The sequence below is a fragment of the Dipodomys ordii genome, unplaced genomic scaffold (assembly GCF_000151885.1).
Source record: "Dipodomys ordii isolate 6190 unplaced genomic scaffold, Dord_2.0 Scaffold1, whole genome shotgun sequence".
NCBI classification, from domain to species: Eukaryota; Metazoa; Chordata; class Mammalia; order Rodentia; family Heteromyidae; genus Dipodomys; species Dipodomys ordii.
This window is the reverse complement of record NW_012267217.1, coordinates 38,880,492-38,905,047: the sequence shown is the minus strand read 5'-3', so window position 1 is coordinate 38,905,047 and position 24,556 is coordinate 38,880,492. Positions and strand designations below refer to the sequence as shown.

The 24,556-nt window shown below is 44.4% G+C and overlaps 1 protein-coding gene across 1 annotated transcript in view; it reads right to left on the bottom strand.

The window, feature by feature from the left end:
- Kiaa2012 (KIAA2012 ortholog) overlaps window positions 1–24,556 on the bottom strand; it is a 111,579-nt gene that overhangs the window by 31,106 nt on the left and 55,917 nt on the right. The window contains exons 13-14 of the mRNA XM_013015155.1: window positions 19,638–19,698; window positions 3,796–3,933 (exon numbers count right to left, since the gene is read on the bottom strand). Of these exons, the coding sequence (XP_012870609.1) occupies window positions 3,796–3,933; window positions 19,638–19,698 (199 nt within the window). The remainder of the gene's footprint in view (window positions 1–3,795; window positions 3,934–19,637; window positions 19,699–24,556) is intronic.

The following is a 24,556-nucleotide window of genomic DNA, read 5'->3' as shown; positions in this document are numbered from 1 at the left end:
AAAGGTCATCACACAATTATAATGAGATTACCCAACCCAAGCCAGCTGTTTCTACCTTGGCTGAGTTCATCACTTTCTCTGAGGGTTTCTTTTGGTTCTTCATGAGAGTCCAGTTCATCTCCACTTCTCTATTGGGATAATATACCATAAAGAATTTATCAGACAAAATTAGGCAAACACCCCTATGATCCATACTCTAGTTTTGCTCTAGTTTTGTTAGCTGCCTCCTCCTCCTTCCTCCTCCTCTTCTCTCTCCCTCCCTCCTTTCCTTCTTCCCTCCCTCACTTTTTTTTTTTTTTTGGGTCCGGTCATGGGGCCTGAACTCTGGGCCTGGGCGCTGTCCCTCAGCTCTTCAGCTCAAGGCTAGCGCTCTACCACTTGCGCCACAGCGCCACTTCCGGCTTTTTTCTTTTTGCTTATGTGGTGTTGAGGAATTGAACCCAGGGCCTCAGGCATGCAAGGCAAGCGCTCTACCACTGAGCCACCTCTCTTTCCTTCCCTCCCCCCTCCCCTTTCTGTACAGGGACCAAACCAAGGGCCTCAACTTCCTAGGCAAGCATTAGTTATAGTTTGGATAGAAGTTGGGTCCCTCTAAGCTAGGTGCTAGTAGCTCATGCTTGTAATCCTAGTTATTCAGGAGGCTGAATGCTGAGGATTAAAGTTTGAAGCTCAGACAGACAAATCCATGAGACTTTCATCTCCAAGTAACTAGCATAAAGCTGGAAGTGGATGGGCTGGGAAGGTGGCTCAGTGGTAGAGTGCTTGCCTTGTAAGCCTGAGGCCCTGGGTTCGATTCCTCAGCACCACATAAGCAAAAAACAAAAAGCCGGAGGTGGCGCTGTGGCTCAAGTGGTAGAGCGCTAGCTTTGAGCTGAAGAGCTGAGGGACAGCGCCCAGACCCAGAGTTCAGGCCCCATGACCGGACCCAAAAGTAAAAAAGAGCTGGAAGTGGAGGTGTAGCTCAAATGGTAGAGTGCTAACCTTGAGCATAAAAACCAAAGTGAGGGCTGGGAGTGGGGCTTAGTGGTAGAATGCTTGCCTAGCATGCATGAAGCCCTGAGTTTGATTCCTCAGTACCACAGAAACAGAAAAGGCCAGAAGTGGCATTGTCACTCAAGTGGTAGGGTAATATCCTTGAGCAAAAGAAGCTCAGGGACAGTGCCCAGACCCTGAGTTCAAGCTCCAGGAATGGCCAACAAACAAACAAACAAACAAACAAAACACAAACAAACCAAGGAGAGCATGATACCCTGAATGCCCTGTACTGGCGCGCGCATGCACGCACACACACACAGAAGGAAGACATGGAGGAGAAGGAGGAAGAAGTAGAGGAAGAGGAGGAGGAGAAGAAGGAGAAGGAGGAGGAGGAGGAGGAGGAAGAGGAGGAAGAAAAGAAGAAGAGGAAAGAAGAAAGGAGAAGGACGAGGAACAAAAGAGAAAAAAGGAAGGAAGGAAGAAAGGAGAAGGAAGGAAGGAAGGTAGGAATGAAGGAAGGAAGGAAAAAGAAGAGAAAATGAAAACCAAACCAGCATGGTGTCAAGTGTTTGTAATATGCTGGATGTGCTAGCATGGCAGCTGAGCCACCTTCCCAGCCCTGTTACCTACTTCTTATGAAATGAGCTCATGTACGTGAAATATAAGACAGAGCCTAACACAGTAACATTAGCTCAGTAATATTAGCAACTGCGATTATTTACATTTCTTTGCATTTTTGTGCTGCTTCCATTTTTAAAAATCTACCCGCATCCCCTGAAATGTGCAATGCTTCTACCTACACCAAGGAGAAATGAATGAAATACTGTGAAGATAAAATGCATTACATTTGGGGCTGGGAAGGTGGCTCAGTGGTAGAGCGCTTGCCTTGCATGCATGAGGCCCTGGGTTTGATTCCTCACCAGCACATAAGCAAAAAAAAAAAAAAAGCTAGAAGTGGTGCTGTGGCTCAAGGGGTAGAATGCCAGCCCTGAGCCAAAGAAGCTCAGGGACAGCACCCAGGCCCCTGAGTTCAAGCCCCAAGAATGGCAATAAATAAATAAGTAAATAAATATGTTCTTATTGTAATTCCTTAGCAAGGATACCTTTTCTTTTCTTGCTGGTTGTAAGGCCTGAACTCTGGGCCTGGGCGCTGTTCCTCAGCTCTTCAGCTCAAGGCTATAGTGCTCTACCACTTAAGCCACAGCACCACTTCTGGCTTTTTCTGTTTATGTGGTGCTGAGGAATCAAACCCAGGGCCTCATGCATGCAAGGCAAGCGCTCTACCACTGAGACACCTTCCCAGCCCAAGGATATCTTTTTACCATATCATGCACTTAATTTATTGTTGCTTAGCATCTTTTCCCTGTACTACCTTGGAGAGAGCAGAGAACTTGGTCTGATATGGAGTAGTGTGTGTGTGTGCGCGCACGCGTGCACACACATGAGTGCACAATACTGGGGCTTTAACAAATGCAGGGCCTTGAGTTCTTGCTTTGTCACTCAAAGCTGATGCTCTACTACTTTGAGCCACACTTCTTCTTCTGTCTTTTTTTGTTTGGCTGGTTAATTGGAGATAAGAGTCTCATGGATTTTTCTGCCCAGGCTGGCTTGGAACTGTGGTCCTCATGGCTCAGCCTCTCAAGTAGCGAACATGACATGCATGAAACACCAGTGTTCAGCCTTGGTGTGGGGTTGTATTTTTGTGGTTTTTTAGAGGAGTGGTGCAGGGCTGGGACTGGAATCTTGGGACTTGTGAATGCTAGAGGACTCCATCACTGATCTACATTCTAAGCCCACTTTGGTCTGTTGTGTTGATGGATGTAACCTAGTATGCGAAAGTGCCAGATACATACCAGGTGCTCACATATGGACTAAATGGAATATTGATAATGATGATGATATCACTATCCTAGGAAGTACCAGCCTTAGGACTCTAAGTCCCAAGGAAAGATGTAAACGATTGCTAAGAATAAAAGGGACCATGGATGAAAGTTCACTGATGGAAGTTCTCTTCTCCCTGTTTCTGTCTTTCAGAGTCCCTTCTTTCAAGGGATGGTGCCCTTGAAGGTAGCATGGTGGAAGCCTTCCTTCCATGCCAACCCTGTTTCTGTTCCCGGTCAGTTGCTTGGATTCCATGGTCACTTGTTTTCAGTTCAGTTAGCTCTGAGAAGGGCAAAGAATGGGTAGGAAAAAGCTGAGGGTTGAAATGGATGGGTTAATTCTTGGAGCATTTGGTGAGCACCTTCCATGGCCGGAGACTGTGTTAGAAGCTGGGGTGGGAGCAAATATTCTAAAAATAGACAAAGATATTCTCTTCATTAGAGTGCTCAGTATCTTAACCAGAAACCAATCACGTTTGGGAGATCAGCACTTGAAGAACAGAAAACAAAGCCAGATACTTCCAAGAGAATCTATAGCTGACTTCTAAATAGTTAACTCAACAATCAGACTTTTCCACAGCAGGCATATCAACTTTACCAAGTCATACTTGTAAACCAGTAGCACTGTTAGTTACTGTGGAGATAAAATGAATTACATTTGACTGTTTCATGAGGTGATTCAAAGTTATTCTTCTCTATTCCCTGTCCCCACCACTCTAACCAGATACCCAACTGATTTGTCCCCGATGGCTCACTGAGATTACTGTCCTAATTTGTTCTTTCTTCATCTTGCTACCAACTGCCTTATTTTCTATCCCTTCTGATAAAGTAGAAGCGCCCAGGGACTTCTGAAGCTGTTTTTGCACCATGCAGGAGTGTGTTAACTGGAATTCCTGTGTATGTGTCTATAAAACCCCTCGCCTTCTCAGTGTGAGTTCACCTTCAGGAACGGCGTCATGTCGATGTGCAGCTTGCACGTGTAAACTTCTGTTTCGTTTGAACATATCAGCCCTTTATTTATACAGCTTTGAGGCTCTCCTGTCTTCTGAGCTGCTGCCTCCAAGGACTGCCTGGCTCCCTGGGAGAGAAACAGAAAGCCCAGCTTTCACAAGAATGATACACATTGCGACAAGAGCCAGTCCAAATCCCCTAATATTTATAAAAAGCAATTTCTTTTCATCGCTCTCACACTAGTAGCAACACATCTATTTTTATTACCACCAAAGACACAGGGGACCCCATGGGTGTAGAGAATGAAAGACTGGTTAAGAGTGTCCGGAGAAGGGAAAGAGGCCTTCCCAGGTTTGTAATTATTTCATTGAATCCTCCCAACAACCCTGTGAGATGAGGAATCTGGGAGCCTCTGGGAGCTCAACAGCTTTCGCGAGTCATTCAGCTGGCATATGAAGGAGCTAAAATCCCTGTCCAAGGCTCTTTCTTTTTTTTTTCCAGTCTTGAGGCTTGAATTCAGGTCCTGGATGCTGTCCCTGAGCCATTTTGCTCAAGGCTAGCGCTCTACCACTTGAACTACAGCTCCACTTCCAGCTTTTTTGTTGTTGTTGCTGTTGTAATTTATTGGAGAAAAAAGTCTTTTGGACTTTCCTGCCCATGCTGGCTTTGAGCTATGATGCTCAGATTTCAGTGTCCTGAGTAGCTAGGGTTCCAGGTATGAGCCCCTAGTGCTTGGCTTGTTTTTGTTTTTGAAACCAAGTGTTGCTGGGCAGCACAGGTTAGTTGTGCTTATGATCCTACTACTTTAGCCTTTAGCATGTTGGAATTACAGGAGTGCATCACCATGCCCAACTCTAAGACTCCTTTGTTGTTGTCATCTGTAGCCAGTACTCCACTGGGTTCATGACACTTTGCTTGTTGGCCGACATTCTAACAACTGAGTCATGCCTCTAATCCTTGAGACTTTTTTTTTTTTGTCGGTCATGGGGTTTGAACTCTGGGCCTGAATGCTGTCCTTCAGCTCTTCAGCTAGTGTTCTACTACTTGCACCATTGCGCCACTTCCGGTTTTCTGGTGGTTTATTGGAGATAAGAATCTCAGGGACAGGGCTGAGAAGATAGCTTAGTGGTAGAGCGCTCGCCTTGCATGCTTGAGGCCCTGGGTTGATTCCTCAGCACCACATAAGCAGAAAAAAAAGAAGCCGGAAGTGGTGCTGTGGCTCAAGTGGCAGAGCGCTAGCCTTGAGCTGAAGAGCTGAGGGACAGCGCCCAGGCCCAGAGTTCAGGCCCCATGACAGGGTCCCCCCACTCTTCCCCCCCCCAAAAAAAAAAGAATCTCAGGGACTTTCCTGCCCAGGCTGGCTTTGAACCGCAATCCTCAGATCTCAGCCTTCTGAGTAGCTAGGATTACAGGCGTGAACCACTGGTGCCCGGCTCTAAGACTCCTTTTTAAAATGAGATCTTTATATTTCTATAAGTTCTACAAATCAAACCTGCCTTACAGCAAATACAGTTATAGCAAGATTCCAACTTTTTTTTGGGGGGGGTCTGGTTGTGGGGCCTGAACTCTGGGCTTGGGCGCTGTCCTTCAGCTCTTCAGCTCAAGGCTAGCACTCTACCCCTTGAGCCACAGCGCCACTTCCAGCTTTTTTTTTTTCTGCTTATGTGGTGCTGAGGAACCGAACCCAGGGCCTCATGCATGCAAGGCAAGTGCTCTACCACTGAGCCACCTTCCCAGCCCTCCAATTCTTTTTTGAGCTGAAAATATATTTTGTATATTAGAAAACTTGGTCTGAACCAGGCACAGTGGCTCATGCATATAATCCCAGCTGTATGGGAGGTGGAGATCTGAGGATGGAGGTCCAAGGGCAGCTGTGATGGCAAGCACCTGTGGGCTCAGCTATGTGGCAGGCTGTAGGTTTTATTCTAGGCCAGCCCTAGGCAAAAGAGATGCCAGACCCTACTTGCAAAACCAAACCAAACCAAACAAAAACACATCATCAAAAATAAACTAAAAAGAAAAAGGGCTAGAAACCAGGAAATTTGGCTCAAGTGGTAGAGTACTTGCCTAGCAAGCACAGGGCCCTAGTTCAAACCTTAGTATTGCCCTCTCCACTCCCCTGACTTCCCCCCCCCCACAAAAAAAATAGGAAAGTAAGTGTTACTTGAATAAATGTGGCTGAGAAGGAAGGAGAATTAGACAAGAGGAGTCTGGGAGGCCTGGGGAGACTGGTATTTGGGGCCAGCTCTCTATAGTCACCACCATGCACAGTTTGGCCTGAAAGTTGCCTTCCAGCCCACATTCCACCCTGTAACTGCAACTGAATGATCTTTACAAGATGCAGACTAACCACATCACTCTTCTGTTTAACACTTTCTAAGAACACTGCCAATAGGCTTAGGTTTATGAGGCCATTATTGCCTGGTTCTATCTCCCCAGTTTCATTTATTTATTTAATAAATATGTATTGGGTATTAAAAAAAACCTCTAGTACTTGAGACTTAACTCAGGACCTCATGCTTACTAGGCAGGTACTTTACCACTTTTATTTTTTATTTGTTTCACATAGGGTTTTATGCTGTGGCTGGGCTTGGATGAAGATTGTCCTACCTCCACCTCCCAAGTAGCTGGGATTACAGGTGTGTACAGCTTTAAGTGTCTTCTTGGTGCCACACAGAGTGCCTTATGTAGGCAGAAGTCCCCACTGTTATGGAGAATGTACCTCCCTTCCACTGAGAGGGAAGAAAGAACAAAGAAGGAAATGAAGGTTTTTGTTTTTGTTTTTGTTTTTTTTTGGCCAGTTGTGGGGCCTGAACTCTGGGCCTGCGCACTGTCCCTCAGCTCAGCTCTTCAGCTCAAGGCTAGTGCTCTACCACTTGAGCCACAGCGCCACTTCTGGCTTTTTCTGCTTATGTGGTGTTGAGGAATTGAACCCAGGGCCTCAGGCATGCAAGGCAAGCACTCTACCACTGAGCCACCTTCCCAGCCCATGAAGTTTAAATCATGACAGAAGGTGATTCACAGCAGGCGATTCAGTCCCTCTCCACCCCCTACTCCTGACCCCCCCTCCACTGCAAAATGGTGAAGCTCTGGGAGACAGGAGCCATAGCTGTCTTGTTCCCAAGTCACAGCAGTGCTTGACTCAGGGTTCTAATACACAGCTTAGATGTAAGGGATATATAAGTGACAGACAGCAGAGGCAGCTAGCGTATGGTCCCTCTCGCTGGAAATGGAGAGGGGACAGAGACACATCTTCATAGGAAGTATGCATTGACCTCCAGAGGCCTGACTTCTGCAAGGCACTGGTCTCTCACTCCCAGAGAGAAAAGCTATTTGTTATTTTTTCAGACTTGACTTTTGGGGGTCATATACATTAGTCTGCTATGAGATCACCCTGGGTGGGGACTTGATCATCTCCATATTTTCTAAGAGACTAACTCTCAGATGTCTGTCTGTCTCTCTGGGCAGCCATAAACTCTCCTTCCCATAACATTTCTATTACTTGTAAGCATTCAAGAGGAATTAACAGTTGGTGGGTTACCACAAGCAGCCATCATTCCAATGAACACCCACACCCTTTTCCTTTGTTTTGAAATGTGGCTAGAGATAAGGATTTTTTTTTATGAATACGTAGCCAGTTTTTTGTCATCTCAGCCATATATCAGATTAGCTTCTCAGGCAGACATCCCCTTGCTCTCTTCTAGATCAAATGGAAACCTTTGGTCCAAGCTTGAGTCAGACAGAGCATTCTGATCTTCCTAGATTCTACAGTCTTGCATGAAACATGGATGGAATAAACAGAAATCAGATACTACTGATTTAATTATCAGTATTTCACCATTATCCCCAAGGAAGATTTTGTATTAGGCTGGAGGACAAAAAACACAGCCAAGACCAGTTCCAATGCTTGGAATCATTTTAACTCCTTAAATGGTGCTGACTGAAGTGGGGAGTTGGGGGGTTTTGAGAAAAGTTGACCTGTAAATCTTTTTCTTTAAAAAAAATTTTTTTATTGTGAAAATACTATACAGAGGGGTTACAATTACATGGGCAAGGTAATGAGTACATTTCTTATCAAGCATTGTTGCCTCCTCCGTAAATCTTTTTCTATAACAATTCTTCACGTTAAGGGCCAGTAATTCTACTTAGTGAGATGTTTTCGGTGAAATCTCTACAGCACAGTTATGATTTTGCTTATTATCATTTTTAAGAGTTCTAGAAAAATAAATGATAGGGAGAAGGAGTTTGGGAGATAGGAGGAAAGAAAAGATTAAACACAGAGGATTCTGAGTTATTGATAGAAGACAGAAAGTTGAATCCAGGAAAGCAAGTCATGTGCTTGGGTGGTTTCTATTTAGTCATGAAACTGGTATTTATCGAGTACCTTACCATGTGTCAGCAAATAAGCACTTGACTAAGAAGGATGATTTTAGATGGCGACTCAGCTATGAGATGCTGCAATAGTGATAGAGGATGGGGGTGGTGATGGGAATTGAGAGGAATGAGTGACTTGCTGGTCAGGTGGTCAGGGAAGATGAGGAATGAGGGGATCCACTTGATCATCAAATTTATCATTCCTAATAAAGGATGATCGGAAATGGGTGACTTTCTGGGGTAGTCAGGGAAGATCTCTCTGAGGAAGTGACATTGGAGCCAAGACTAGATGACTGGAAGGAGCCAATCAGCTGAGCACTGATAGCTCATGCCTATAATCCTAGCTACTCAGAAGGCTGAGCTGTGAGGGTCAAGGTTTGAAGTCAGATAAGAAATTCTTATTGGGCTGGGAAGTTGGCTCAGTGGTAGAGTGCTTGCCTTGCATGCATGAGACCCTGGGTTTGATTCCTCAGCACCACATAAGCAAAAAAAAAACCTGGAAGGGTACTGTGGTTCAAGTGGTAGAGAGCTAGCCTGGAGCTGAAAAGCTGAGGGACAGTGCCCAGGCCGAGTTCAGCCCCCACGAATGACAAAAAAAAAGGGACTCTTATCTCCAATTCATTAACAAAAACTTGGAAGTAGAACTATGGCTCAAGTAGTAGAAAACCATCCTTGAGTGAAAAAGGCAAGTGGGCCTCAGTTTAAGCCCCAGTGCCGAAACGTTGTGGGGAGGAGTGAGGGAATGAGCCAGCCCAAGATAAAGATATTGGTCTTTAGCAGTCTACATTATTGTGATCTGATTGTTTGGAGGGTAAACTCAAGCAGGAACTCTTTGGAAAGGAGGCTTTCTGATTCTTAGCCTGCTCTTCCCTGAAAGTCTGGGCTCCATCTTTGGCATTGTGAGATCCCTTCTGTTACCAGAGTACAGTAATCAAAACTGACACTCGAATCTCTTGAGCATGTTGAGGGCAAAGACAGCAGGATACCCAAGGGCCAAGGACTCTAAAAGTGTAGGAAAGAGAAGAAAATACAAGGCTAAATGGAAGGGAGGAAAATGGGAAAAAGAGGACTGGAAGAAAGCAGAGATGCCTACAGTTGTTTTTTTTTAATTTAATGGTTATTTTTCCTTTTATTTTATTAATCTTATGTGGTACCAAGGAATTGAACCTAGGGCCTCATGCATGCTAGGCAAACACTTAACCACTAAGCCATATTCCCTGCCCTGCCTACAGTTTTAATTGGTTTTGTTTTTGTCTACACTTTAGTGGGGACGACTCAATAGCGAATGGAAAAGATGACACGTTTAGCAGAAAATCTAAAGCCATCCCTTGCTTTGTACAAATTGATGTGAATAAAAAAATGTTTCATCTATAGTGTACACCTATACAGTATTTTTAATATTCAGCTTAAAACACCTGGAAGCCTTTCTGTTTAGTAAAAGAAACAATAAAGATTAATGAGTTAATTTGGTAAAGCTGATTTGAATTGCACAGGAGGCATTTCATAAGTGCCTGGCATTTAAATAGCTATCTGACATTTAAAAGGAGATGACTGCTAATGAATTCAAGAGCTAATCTTACACTCTAACCGAGGGAGCATTGGAAAATCCAGGCTGTAAACTTAATGCTATTCAATTGAGATATGGGCTGTATGCAAATAACCATGGGACAAATACAGCAACACTTAAAGCGGGTATCATTAAAATTAAGTAAATAATTTATCATTTTCTTGCTTAGTGTTGGATCATAGTATCTGAGCTGCAGACCCAGGGAAAAACCTTTTCCCCTGTAATTTTTTCCTCCTCTTTTCACTTTGCTTATTTTGACGGGTCACTACCATGAGTTAGCTCTACAAGTGGTCTTGGCATGGCTAAGGAGATGAGATTCTGAAGCCAAGCAGCTACTGTGACACGCATGGTCCCCAAAGTCCCCAAAGGCAAGGATCTGTCCTGAAGACATTCCTCTGGGCCTCCTCCTGATGTCTCCCACTCCTTTCTAATTGGGGTTCCCCACCTTTGTAGCTGCCGCTTAATGGCTCCAAGGAGAGATCTTGTCCCTCATTAAGGAGGCTGCAACACAGGCTGGCAGTCTAACTGCCTCCCACGCAGCTCACAACTTCTTTCTCCCCAAGAGCCATTGCACTGCCAAGAGTCTCTGGGAACCTGTGGGCAAGCTGAGCTGGGGCGAGTGGGGAGGGTAGAAAGCAGCCGGAGGGATCTGCTGTGCTGGGGAATACTCCAGCCATTATCTCAGTGCTGCTGGGAGGCCTTTGCTGAAACCCTGACAGAGGGTCTTCACGTTATCACCTCAAACCTCGGTGCACACAGGACATTCGAATGGAAAAGAGTTGCTTCTTTTTCTGACTAGGCACCCCTCCCCGCCTTGGCTGGGACTCAGTCTCCCACTTCTCCTGTGGGCTCCCCCAGTCCTGGTAGGGCAGGGCGACTGGAGAGATTTAGTCACTGGGAATGGGGGAGAAGTAGGGCTGGGATTTGAGCTCCTTCCTTCCCTCCCAAGCCATCCCAGACTGAATTCTGGAAATGACCATTCCTGCCTAGAGCTAAGGGCCTGACTGCTTTCCTAGTGTTCAGCCTTCTTGGGCCAATTATTTGTTCTCAAGGCAGCCTATGCACCCTAAAATTGCAGTAGAATTGGGGAAAGCTAGCTGTGTGGAACATGACTAGCTTCTCTGACCAAGCTGCCTGGAGAAGCCCTGCGGGCCTGGCCCATGTATCAACCTCAGGCTAATCTGGAGCCCACAGCAAGGCTGACTGCCCCCCCCCCCCACTTCCACCAGCCCCCAGGGCTCTCCTCTAAAGACTGTCTCTGTTCCCCTAGCCTGTGAGAGGAAGAGCTCTCCAGGGCAGAGTGCCACAGGGGACCTCGAGATCTCAACCATCCAGCCTGCCTGTATGTAACTGCTTGCTTCTTTCCACAAAGACTGTGCCAGCAGTCCCTGTGCTGGTCATCTGGATTCATTCTGCCCATCTCACTCACCAGAGGTCCTCGCTCACCTTTTTTTTTTCCTTTTTGTCCATCATGGGACTTGAACTCTGGGTGCTGTCCCTGAGCTGTTTTGCTCAAGGCTAGCATTCTACCACTTGAGCTACAGGAGATAAGAGTCTCCTGGACTTTCCTGCCTGGGCTAGCTTTGAGCCTGGATCCTTAGATCTCATCCTCCTGAGTAGCTAGTATTACAGGCATGAGCTATCAGAGCCTGACTCTGGGTCATTTTTTTGTGTGTTCTAAGGATAAATTGGTACCAGCAAAATATCTGAATGGATTATCTCAGGAAAGTTTCACCAGTAGGCCTGGTAGAGAGATGGTCGGTGTTTTAGCCAGGGAAGAAATTTCTTGTTCTCCTATTAAGCATTTCTTTCTTCATTAACTTTTTATTTTACACTTTAACTCCATAAAAGGAGATTTTATATTCTCCGGAGTGTTTAGCAAATTAGCCCGGTAACTAGCAACCATGGCGGAGGGTAAGGGGCAGGGACAGCAACACAGCAACCTTAGCCTTTGTGAGGGGTGACTTGTTTACTCACTAAACTTTCTGTGCCTCAGTTTCCCTACTCAGAAAATAGGGCTCATCTCATGGCTCTTCTCAAAGAGATATTGAATAGTGAAACCTGGGATGCATTAACTCCAGAGTTTCTACTATTTGAAGGTTAAGTCTTATCCATGGATTCGAATTGATATTGTTCTCAATTTAATTAAGTGATTTGTTGACACAACAAAATCATTGTTTATCTGGCTTAGTGTGAGCTGCAGGAGAAAACTTTTGAGCCAAATGAGTGATCGGCTCTGCCCCTGTGAGAGGTTTGTGGCTGTGTTTAGGCTGGAACCTAGCTGTATTGGAGTAGTGACACTCCCTGAGTGATCTGGTGCTCCAGGCTCCATGTTCCTTGCCTTCCTAGACAGCCAGGCTTGTTCTCTTAGGGAGAGATGGAAAACAATTACTTAAACGAGAAAAAGAAATCACAGTGGGTTATGAGAGACCTCAAGGAATGTCTCTAATGGGCAGAATTTTAAGCAGTGAACAAAGGTATACATTCCAGCCGGCTTGGAAGATGCTTGAAACCAGAGAAAGGGGTGGGGAGTCGGGGGCAGGGGTGGGGTGAGGTGGATAGATTGGCTTGTAGTCTTCCTTCCAATTACTCCTGCTTTTTGACTTTTCTTTTTTTTCCATGTTTGAACACTAATAATACCTGCAAGTGCTGAGTCCTATTTTATTATGCCTCACCTAATCTTTGTCATGAACTCAAGGGGAAATATTATCCTTTACCCATGACAGAAACTGAGTCTCAATGAGGATAAACAAACTTACTTAACAACATACAGCCAGTAAGGAAGTAGACTGGATCTAAGTAAGGCTATATGGGGTCCCCAGATCCTAGGTCTCTTTGTAAGTCCACATCTCATGTGTGAATGGCATCCTCCTGATTCTGATATCTATTTCCTCTTGTGTAAGATGGAAATAATAACTGGAGCCACCACAGGACTGTTAAAGGATTAAGGAAGAGATTCTTAACCCATGTACATAAACCTCAAAACCACTGGCGGTTATTTTCTACTACTCAAACCCTCCCAAGATAACAGGGAGACAGCCATTAATACGTTGGATAGGTACAAGAAGGTGTACTCTACTATTCTGTTTATTTTTATATATGTTTGACATTGTTCATAATAAAAAAAAGGAGGGGTTGGGAGGGGGCTCAGTGGTAGAGTGCTTGCCTTGCATGCATGAGGCCCTGGGTTCTATTCCTCAGCACCACATAAGCAAAAAAAGCAAGAAGTGGTGCTGTGGCTCAAGTGGTAGAGTAGTAGCCTTGAGCTGAAGAGCTGAGGGACGGTGCCCAGGCCCGGAGTTCAGGCACTAAGACCTACAAAATAAAGAAAGAAAGAAAAGAAAGGAAAAAGAAAAAAGGAATAAGTAGGAAGATGTTATATTGCTAACAACCAACAGATCAATAAATACAGATTCATTGGAATAACAGTTGTGAAAAGTCAATCAATAAAAGTTTTGATGTTGCAATCAAAATCAAACCCTTTCAGGAAATCATCCTTAAATGATCTAGGGAACTTGAGGGCAGATAAAGTAGTTCTGTGGATAAGCCGGCACCAGAAGATGAAATTTGTTTAGAAGGCTGAGATCTGAGGATCCTGGTTCAAAGCTAACCTAGGCAGGAAAGTCCACGAGACTCTTAGCATTAGCCACCAGAAAACTAGAAGTGACACTGTGGCTCAAAGTGGTAGAGCACTAGCCTTGTGCAAAAGAGCTCAGGTGCAGTGCCCAGGCCCTGAGTTCAAACCACGACTGACAAAAAGAAAAGCCTTTGAATGAAGTCCTATTTATTAAGTGGGGAGTGGGTGAGGGAGACTGTGTCTAGAAGGAGAGTAGATGGAAGACAGTTGGGGCACACAGGGCCCTTCTCTCTGAATGGGAAACAGAAATTTACTTTTGGTTATCCATGCTACAGTCAATACTACTTAGCATCACTGAGATCTCCAGGTAGTCTGCATGAGACTTAAAGTTTTACCAGAGAATGAAATACCAAGTACCAACTGGCAACCAACAACGGGCAGTACCTAAATACTGAATGAACTGTGAAGGAAATGCCAGCTGAACCTTATTATCACTGAAGAGAAAACAGGAGCATCTCCTCCTGTGACGATTGTAAACTCTCCTGTGAATGATGAACTTCTGAAGATTACAGTCTTTCTCCAGAAGAAAATTATTCGACAATATTTTGTGTGCTTCATCCATATACCCAGGACTGTGCTAGACACAAGAGATATACGGGTGAATTAAGCAGGATAAGAGACCGGTCTAATGCTCAGTAGGTGGTTCTTTTAGATAACTGTTTTGCAGGGGTGAATCACAGTCAGGGCTTGGGATGGCTTAGTGAGACACTGAAACAAAAGATTACATTAAACCTTTTACACAAGTGCATGTGTGGGTCTATTGTCCTGAAAGAGGAAGTCAGAAAAGAGACATGAATGCCATCTGTGAAATCCTCAAACAGGCACACACATGTGTTTTCTTCTCCCCAGATCCTACCACACTAGGATTACAAATGAGTCTTTGGAATCTAGAAAGAATATTTAGACACATGAACCCGAGTATGAATTTATGCTGCAGCCAACTCAGGAGATGCAAGCTCCAGAGATAGGATAGGGGACATAGAAGTGGCTTTGTGACTTGAGGAATAGAGATGGGATTGAAATGTAACAGGATTTGTAGGACACTAGTGAAGTCCTAATCCCCACAAAGCACCGACACAAAACACAAGATAAAGCTTGAGAGAAAGAAAGGGTGTTTGCTCTCTCTAGGCTGGAGGTGGCTTGAACAAAGGGGGAATTGACTAGGTGAAGTTCGGTGGAGCTTGCTTTCTGGTTTTAAACAAAGAGATGCAATGACTCCTGGGAAATCTCATTAAGGTTGTAGCTTGTTCTTTAAAGCTCTTCACTGACAATCTCTGCCTGGACAACTCTGTAAACCAACCAATGGGCCTGAGGGCTCCTCTTATCCCAAGCTGACACCCACCCACCCAGACGGACACAAGACACTTTCATACTTGAGACCAAACTTTTCCCAATGATAGGCAAATTTATGATCTCTCTGTCTTAGTCAGAAGGATAAAATGTTGAAAAGTGTTGAAACACCTGAAAGGTAAATTCAGAAGACAGTTGAATGAAACTGAGCAACCGAATAAAACCTGATGTTGTATATTAATTTGTCGATTGTGGGTCTTGAACTCAGCCTGGGCACTCTACCACTTGAGCCACAGCACCACTTCCAGTTTTCTGGTGGGTTAACTGGAAGTAAGAGTCTCATGGATGTTCCTGCCCAGGCTGGCTTTGAACTGGGATCTTGAGATAGATCTCAGCCTCCTGAGTAGCTAGATTACAGGTGTGAGCCACAGGTGCCAGCCTGGCTTTGAATTTCTACACTCCTGATCTCAGACTCCTGAGTAGCTATATTTATAGGTGTGGGCCTCTGGTACTTGGCTTAAAAATCCTTGTTTTTCATGCCTGAATTAAACCTTTGTCATAATCATTACTATGTTAGAATGGTAAGCTGTTTCCATTTTTCTGTGTTATAGAGAATATGGCTATGGACATAGTCACTTTTGCTCTGTGGAATTATTTCCTTTGGATAGGTTTTCAGAAGTCAGAAATACTGAATCAGTGAATATGAATACTTTTTTATATTGCTACTCAGGATGAGTATTGTTTTATATTATTTTCCTATTAATATGCTTGTATTAATTGTTTATAGTTTTTTATGGTACTGAGATTTGAAATCAAGGTCTTCCTTTTGCTAGGCAGGTGTGAGGTACTCTTTCTCCTGAGCGTCACCTCCAACTATTTTTGCTTTGGTTATTTATTTATTTATTTGCAAGTCCTGGGGTTTGAACTCAGGGTCTGGGCATTGTTCCTCAGCCTCTTTGTGTTCAAGGCTAGTGCTCTACCACTTGAGCCACAGCACCACTTCTGGTTTTTTGGTGGTTAATTGGAGATAAGAGTCTCATGGACTTTCCTGCCCAGGCTGGCTTTGAACCATTATCCTCAGATCTCAGCTTCCCGAGTAGCTAGGATTACAAGCATGTGCCACTGGTGCCCAGCTTGTTTTGGTTATTTTTGAGATAGGGTCTCAAATGTATGCCCAGGATAGTCTGGACTTTAATCCTCTTATTTGTGCCTCTTGGAGACCTAGGAAAATGTTTTGTATCTATATCTATATATCTATCTTGGAATCCAGGCTTTCAGTGGTTGAGATAGAGTTCTCAGGAGCACCCCCCCCCCCCTCCACCTTGGGCTGGCCTCAAACTATAATCCTTTCCATCCCTGCCTCCCAAGTAGCTAAGACTGCAGGCATGAACCACCATATATGGGCTTGTTTTCATTATTTTTTTCTAGTTCCCAAAGTTTTTCTTTTAAAATTGAATATAAGCTTTACCAAGTACTGTTACAATACTGCTAAACTTAATGAAATTATTTTACTTTTTTTTTTAAAGTTTCTTCCTGTACTGCATCAATATGTTAATATTTCCTCCTGGAATTTTCATTTGCAATTTAAACACTCGTTTTAGGGCCTGGTCACCTCATCCAACCTGCAGCCTCTTTGCAGACAAGGCCCTGGGGAAGAGGAAGCTCGCTGGCGATTGATGTCAGGACCCACAGAGGGAAGAGCAGCTCTGGGTCTCTGAAGGTATCCTAGGAACTAATTTCTCTTAATCAAATGGAGGGCCTGGGGAGGAGCCACAGGCAGAGGGGAAATAAATCTGAAGGGGAATACCAAATTCTGAGCGGAGTGAGAAGGACCTGCATTAAAAGAAGAAGAAGAAAACGGGCTTGGTACCTTTAGGACTTCAGAACTGGCAGGCTCCAGCTATTAATATGCAAAAAATGCCTTCATAAATACTTGATTCTGTTCACAGTGGGGAGGCAGTTCATTTGAAAGAGGAAATGGGAGCTTGGAGTTGAAACATGTCTGCTTGTCTCTTTTTCCTTTTTTCCTCGCTCTTTTCATCTCCACACTTCCCCTTGTAGTTTTCTTCCCCCCGCCCCCCTCTCTCGCCGCTTAACCCCCTCTTCCAACTCCTAGAAGTTGCTGATGGCAGCTGCTGCTCTCATTTCACTGAAGGATTCCTGACCCTCGGGTCAGGTGAGAGGGGGCGGGGATCTAAGACGTGTGTGTGGGGGTGTCTGCTCACCTTTCGCGCGTCCCAGAGGTGTGACCTGGAGACGGGACCCTCACCCTGCCCGCCCCCAGGAGGGGCGAGGACGCCGAGCGGAGGAGTTCGGTCCCGCCAGTAGGGGGCGCCCGAGGCTGCCCGCAGACCTGAGTGACCGGGAGTGACCCCGTCTGCAGAGCCGGGTCGAGCTCTCTCTCCACCACCTACATAACAGGTCAGGATCAGTTTCCCAGTTTGCTCCTGTGACTTCTTCTTACGGGGTGGTGGAGATGCCAAAATATTCCCGATTTGAGATTCTTTCCCTCTGGGCTAGCACTGTGCTAAAAACATCGTATTTCAAGTGGTAGGATGGATAATATGGCCAGACCCAAGGAGGGGGTGGGAGGGGGAGGGTGGGGGTGGGGGACAGGCAGGCCGAGTCCCTGGAGAAAGAAAGCAGGGCAGAAAAGAAGTGCTGTGGCTGATGAAAACCAATTTTGTGTGCTCTCCTTCCCTGCTTCAGGGCAGCAGAGTCCACAGCATTTTGCCAATGGCCCATCAAGGTAGGTAACTCAAGTCTGAAGGGCAGAAATTTGTTTCTAAATCCTTTCCAGATGGTTTATGGTAAACATGAAATTAGTCATTTACGTGGAGTAGGAAGTAGTTAAAATTGGAGTCAGTGATTAATCTAATAAAGGGTCATTAGCCTGGAGAAGGAAGGGGCAGGGTGAGGGAGGCTGGGAAGCACTGCACCTCCTCTCCCCTGCGTTCTCTGGTTTCAGGGGCTAGTGGGGCTTACTAGATTTTCCTTCAAATGATTTCTCTTTGCTACTCATTGTAAAGGAATTAAGACTATGTGACTTAAATGAGTCAACTGGTTCTGGTGGCTCTCTGGACCCCCATCCTGCCTTTTCCCCCTTAATTTCACAAAGGCCCATGAAGTATCAGAGTAAGCATGCTGTCCACAGCAAGACAACTCAGGATTAGAGTTTAAGGCCCAATTTCTAGGCTCTTTTGGGGTGCTAGGTTTGTCTAGGGCTTATTTTGACATTGCTGAGTCATTCATTGATTGCAGGTGATATAAAGTCTCCTCAGATGTAGCCATGGGCTTTCTGAACTTGGAGTGTTTTCAAGGTACAGGAAGCATTTGAATTGGACTGTGGATTGCCAAAATTGACTTATTACCAAAAAAAAAAAAAAAGCCTCTATGCCTGGCACCTATGGCTCATGCCTGTAGTCTTAGCTACTCAGGAGGCTGATAGCTGAGGATCTTGGTTCAAAGCCAGCCTGGGCTGGGAAGTCTGAGACTCTTATCTCCAATAACTGCTCCCCCCCCCCCTTCTAGATCTCTTATAAAGAGTCCCTTCAAAATATGCATTAAGCCAGGTGCTGGTGGCTCACGTCTGTAAGCCTAGCTACTCAAGAGACTGAGATCTGAGGATCGCGGTTGGAAGCCCTAGCAGAAAAGTCCCTGAGACTCTTATATCCAATAAACTACTCAGGAAAAGGCAGATATGGCATTGTGGCTCAAGTGGTAGAGCACTAGCCTTGAGAGAAAAACCTCAGGGACAGGGTCCAGGCCTTGAGTTCAAGCTTAGGGCCAGCACCAGAAAAACAAACACAAAAATGCATTGGAAAAACAAAAGTAGGTGTTGTTTCTGTGGTTTCTCAGTAGAGAGGGGTGGCCCAAGCTATGTTTTACATCAAAAGAGACCTGATCCAGGTTTGGGTTCTAACAGTGACAGGGCAGCTCCTGTTTTAGAACTCAGTTCAGACACCCAGATTAAAAACAACTCCATTTCTATTATAGGTTTTTTTTTTTTTGTTGTTGTTGTTCTGGTTTTTGTTGTTGTTGTTCTTGGTCGTGGGGCTTGAACTCTGGGCCTGGGCGCTGTCCCTCAGCTCTTCAGCTCAAGGCTAGCGTTCTACCACTTGAGCCACAGCACCCCTTCTGGTTTTCTGAGTGGTTTCTTGGAGATAAGAGTCTCATGAGCTGGTTTTGAACCGCAATCCTCAGCTTCCTGAGTAGCTAGGATTATAGGGATGAGCCACCGGCGCTCAGTTTCTATTATCGTTTTTAAGGAGTTCACGACAGAGAGGAAAGCTAGGCAGTGACAGGAAGTTAGAGCAAAGGGAGAATTAGTGATATAGCCTGGCCGCGGTTACACAGCACTGAGAGACCTGAGTCCCCTTAAGCCTCTAGTTGCTTTGCTTCAAGTGCTCTGAGTCTGTGGATTCAGCTCGAGGAATTTCCCCGAGATGTCTCTCTAGGGAGAATCTGGAGACAGCCTCGGAGCTACCAACGAAGGATCAAACTTATAAATATTTCTACACAGATGTCTTTGAACTACTAATAGACATTTCCAACCCATCCAGATGAAGTGTTTTCCCCTCTTCTTCTTCATGATTATTTTTGCATTTTCTCCTTGATTAGTTTTTTTCTTCTTCTTCTCCCCTTTAGTAATGAAAATACATTCTACCTCCATGGCTGATAACTTTCCTCATCCTTATATCCTTATGACTTTGCAGAAATCTAGGCCAGGCCTGCTTTGCTTCTTCATACTCACAACCCAGCAATACAGTTCCAACAGAGTTAAGAACTTCCAAGCCTAGAAGACCTCTGTGATATACTTTATAAGTAAATTCTTCTCTCCTTCTACTGATTAGGTAAATGAGGGCCAGAGAGATGTAGAATCTTACCTAGAGTCACACAGCAAACAGATAAGAACCTAAGAGTCTTGATTCCCAGCACTGCACATTCAGAGTCAATATTGTACCTGCTTCTCTGTTGTTTGGATCAAAGGTGAAGCCTCATAAAGACTCATGTGAAGATTGGTTCTGGACTCAGTGTTTGCTATGATGAAAATCAAAGAGAAAAAGGATATAGGTCATCAGATCTAGGTTTCATGAATTTTTGTATGTACTATTCACATACACACCAAATTCTCATGTATATAAGATTATAAACGCACACAAACCTATGATATTCACGTTTACTCATTGAATAACACTCATAACCTCTACAAGCATAATCTAAACATTGTGTTAAATACATTGCTATAAAAATACTTAAATTTAGGCATTTCTTGTTTTGGTTGCTTTTCAAAAAGGACAAAAGTAAGTTCTTCATGCTGTTAAAATTCAGATAAAGCTGAAATTAAAAAGGAAATATTGATGGAAAAAAAGCTGCTGATGCTGTTGAATATAAATTTTGTATGATTGCACTTCGCTGAAGTAGGAAAATGTTTCTGCAGGCAGAGAGAGAGAGAGAGAGAAAGAGAGAGGGGGGAGAGGAGAGAGATCAGAGATTTCCCTTCTCCCTTATAATGTGGAGGGGCAACAGGATGGGTGGGACCATGAAACAAAGAAGGTGTGGGAGAAAATAAATGGGCATTATGAAGCAGCCACAGGGGCACTGACATGGCATTGGCCTATGGTACTGTGACTCCGCTCTGTAGTTGTGATTAGTATTGTGCTCTGTAGGTGTGGAAGCTGGGACTCACAATATAGGCTCATTCACCCATGCTAGTCTATAAGTTCAAGATTGTTTGATTCTAAAGTACCGTGCCACTGAAGGGGGTAGGGCTTTTCAGTGTTCCTCCAAAGCAAGTAACTGTAATGTTTATAAAGGAAGGCTTATTTGAGAAACAGAGTTAGCTAAGCACATGGCTCTGGTGACAAAGATTTTAGTCTCTTCTATGGGATCAGTGCTCACATCTTTTTTTTTTTTTCTTTTTTGTCGGTTGTGGGGCTTGAACTCAGGGCCTGGGTGCTGCCCCTGAGCTTCTTTGTACTCTAGGCTAGTGCTCTACCACTTGAGCCACAGCTCCATTTCAGGCTTTTTTTTGTGGATCATTGGAGATAAGAGTCTCCTGGAGTTTCCTGCCCTATCTGGCTTCTAACAGCTATCCTCAGATCTTAGCCTCCTGAGTCGCTAGAATTACAGGTGTGAGCTGCCAATGCCCCTCTCAGTGCTCACATCTTTGTGCTTCTCAATATCTCTTTAAGAGCCCACAGCTGTGCGTGGTTCTATATTTCCTCCCCACCCCCAACCCTCACCAGGTTGTGGGGCTTGAACTCAGAGCCTGGGCTCTGTCCCTGAGTTTTTTTTTGCTCAAGGCTAGCTAGCATTCTACCACTTTAAGCCACAGATTTACTTCTGAGTTTAGGTGGTTAATTGGTGGAGATAAGAATTTCACGGGCTTTCCTTCAAAGACTGGCTTTGAATCAGAATTCTCAGATTTTGGCCTCCTGAGTAGCTAGGATTACAGGGTGAGCCACTAGTGCTTGGTTACCTTAACATTATTGAATTAGCTTGGGGGAAACTGAGGCCCAGTGAGTGGCTGGCATACAATAGGCTCACATCCAGGTCTTGAAACAGTATAGGACCAGGAACTGGCACCCAGATGTCCTGACTTTTGCTTTGTGCTGTTCCTCCACCTCACACTGCCTCCATTAGCTATGCCTGAGCTTGCCACATCACAGCTGCCTGGCTGTGATCCATCCTATGGACAAATCCAGCCCGGCAGAATTGTATTGCGATAAGGTTCACTTCACTGTGGCTTGGAAAAGAACTGTGGGTCTCTCCGAAATGAAACTTATAAATTCTAATGCATAAGGGAAGTTCTTGTAACACCAGAAGAATGAACCAGTCAGCCAGAGTTCAAGAAATGTAAACACATTTTTAGATAGGAGACTGAAAAAAAAATCACTTAGGACTTTTCATCTCTTGGGTCAAGACCTTGGTAATTTACTGAGGTCTAAACCGTCAAGGAGGAGACATGACTCTAACTGCATTCCTGGGAGATAACGCAATGGGGGTGGCCAACCTCCTTCTTGGAACAATCCAGCAAGATCTGCTCCTGCTATCAAATCAAAGAAACTGATGAACCTATTGACTGACACAGGGTCTAGTCTTTATTTAGGAGTCTTTGTACACAGACCTTACTCCATACTGCTTCTGGGCTGCTTGAAACAGGGAGCTCAGTCTTTCTGTGATGAACATTTCTGCCACGAAAGAGATAAACAGAAGACACATTCCTTCCCTGACTGCCCACCAGCAGGCCTGAGCAGATGTTCAAATGCTAGCATTAATCTAACCACAGGCTTTTAGTGAGGAGATAGGCTTTGCGGCAGATAACCAGTCGCGTTTCAGGGGTGACCCCTTCTGCAGAGGCCTCATCCCAAGCCTCTTCTGCCTTCTCCAAACCATGGGATCCTTCACCAAACACTCACAACTTGAAAAGCAGGAAAGAGCATCTGGTTCTAGAATGAAATACCGCCCCTTAAGTTTTCTTTCTATTTATATCTGTGTTGACAATGTTTAATTCCCAAATTGTTGTTTTAAGTAAAAAAAAAAAAATGAGACAGTCCGATTGATTCCCATTGTTTCAGGGTACTTATTTCTCTGGGGATGGGAAGCTCCTGGATGGGTCCCATTTGGTGCCAGAATAGAACTCTAACTAACTTCAGAGCCATGGAGCGCCTTCCTGGAGGTATGTTGGGGCTTGACAAAGAATGTGTGGCCTGGAGGCTCTGAAGTGGCCCATTCTGTGGTTACCTGGTCAGGTGCTGTGGAAAGCTCCTGGAAAGCTGTTTGGGGCTCCTCCTACTCCTCATACCCCATTTCTCAGGCTTGAGTATGCCGTGGTGGCCAGTGTGCTATCATGGAATCTACCTCTTAGCCCACAGTGTCTCATCATTGGGGAGCCATTTTATCACTGCCCAAGGATCCCAGAAAGCATCTTTGCTTCTCATACCACTGCACATAGACTTGTTGACTTCCCAGCAAAACCCAGAAAGAGACTGCCTACATGTCAGCCCTGATACCTTCAAGGTTTTATAAATTGGTCATAAATGGAAAATGCAAGGGGAAATTCCAGATTCTTAAAAAAATCCCTTTCCCATATAAAATTAACTATAAAAGGAAGTATAATTCTGGTACTGCTGACCTTTCCTTAAGAAAAAGCTAAAAATACTTTATTTTATATGGTGTGACTTAAGATGCCTATGACCTATAGAGTGTTTGCAGTGTTATAAGAAATTTCAAGTCTGCTTGTTTAATGCAAGAGGACCAAGACTCAGCTGGCCTTTTGATATTGTCATTATCAATATTTTAGGACAAGATTTAAGACTCTGTTTATGGTACACATTTTTCCTTTAATTCTGCTGGGTGGGGAGGAGAGTGAGATATCAGACAGTTGCTAGGGACCTAAGAAAGTCTCCAGAGACCAACTCCTGGGAATTCCAGTTAAAGAGTCAAGTAGATGGATCTAGGAAAAATAAGTCAGTATGAATTTAAGTATGGAGATGCCTAGCAAATGGAAGGCAATATTTTACTTCTCATTTGGAATAACAATCTTTTTATTTACTTAAGTTTTCTAAGACCAGGGCTAGCTACATCTCAAGGGCCCAAATTGTGTTTTAGGAACTTCTTTCAAAGGTTCCTCTTTTTTTTTTTTTTTAAATAGAGAAGTCCAAAGTTATGTGGCAGTTTACCAAACAAACCCCAAATGGAAGCTAAGCTACAAGGTACAATTTAAGTGTGAATTGTATATCAACAAAGTATCAATTACAAGCAGGGCCCTGGTGGTTCATGCCTGTAATCCTAGCTACTCAGGAGGCTAAGATCTGAGGATCCTGGTTCAAAGCCAGCCCGGGCAGAAAAGTCCGTGAGACTCTTATCTCCAATAAACCACTAGAAACCAGAAGTGGTGCTGTGGCTCAAGTGGCACAGAGCTAGCCTTGAGCTGAAGAGCTGAGGGACAGTGCCCAGGCCCAGAGTTCAAGCCCCATCCCATGACCGACCAAAAAAAAAAAATCAATTACATAAGAAACTTTCCAGTCAAGATGTAGCTTGGGGCAGGGTGGTGGTGGCGGGAGACCAATGGCGGGAGGAAGGATGAACAAATGCAGTAATTATTTTCAATGTACATTATATAAAGATTGAACTATGTAACTTGAGGGTATGGATGGGATTGGAAAGATGGGGGAAAATGATAGAAGGGGTGACATTGATCAAGATGCACTGTACTCATCACCTGACTTGTTGAATTGAAACCTCTTTGTACAACTACTTAAAATTTTTAAACAAAGAGAGATGCATCACAGGGTTAATGCGATATTGAGCTAACTTCTTTAGTTGCAGCCTGTAGTTCCCAGGAGCTGGCTTCTGCCTTCTTTATGAGCTGTGTGCTTCACATTTCCCTTCCCATTCATGACAACTTGGTTACACTTCTCTCATGCCACAATGTTCTGTAACCTTTACATAGTCCTTTTTCCCAGGGGTATCTTTTCCTCTCTACTTAGACAGTTCCTACAAATATCCTTAGAACCTCTGCTTATGTGTTCTCACCTTCCAAAAGTCTTCTCAACAGTCAGGCTGAGTTAGTCTGTTCTTATTCATAGCCTTCAACTCATTCTCCACTGTAAACTGTAGACAACTTTAAGGTGCACATTGTCTCTCATCTATATTGTGTGTATCTACCATTGGATACTAGAACATGGCCAGTTAGCTGAATGGTAAAAATGCTTGGTAAAACAGACTCACTGATTCTGTTTGTTGAGCAAATCTGATTGTGGTGTTTACATTAATTTTCAAATGAAGAATTATGGAAAACAAGTCATGGGGAGGTATGTGAGAGAATCAAGAGAAAGTAAAAGAGAAAAAAAGTCTTTAAGAAAAGCCTCATGAGCC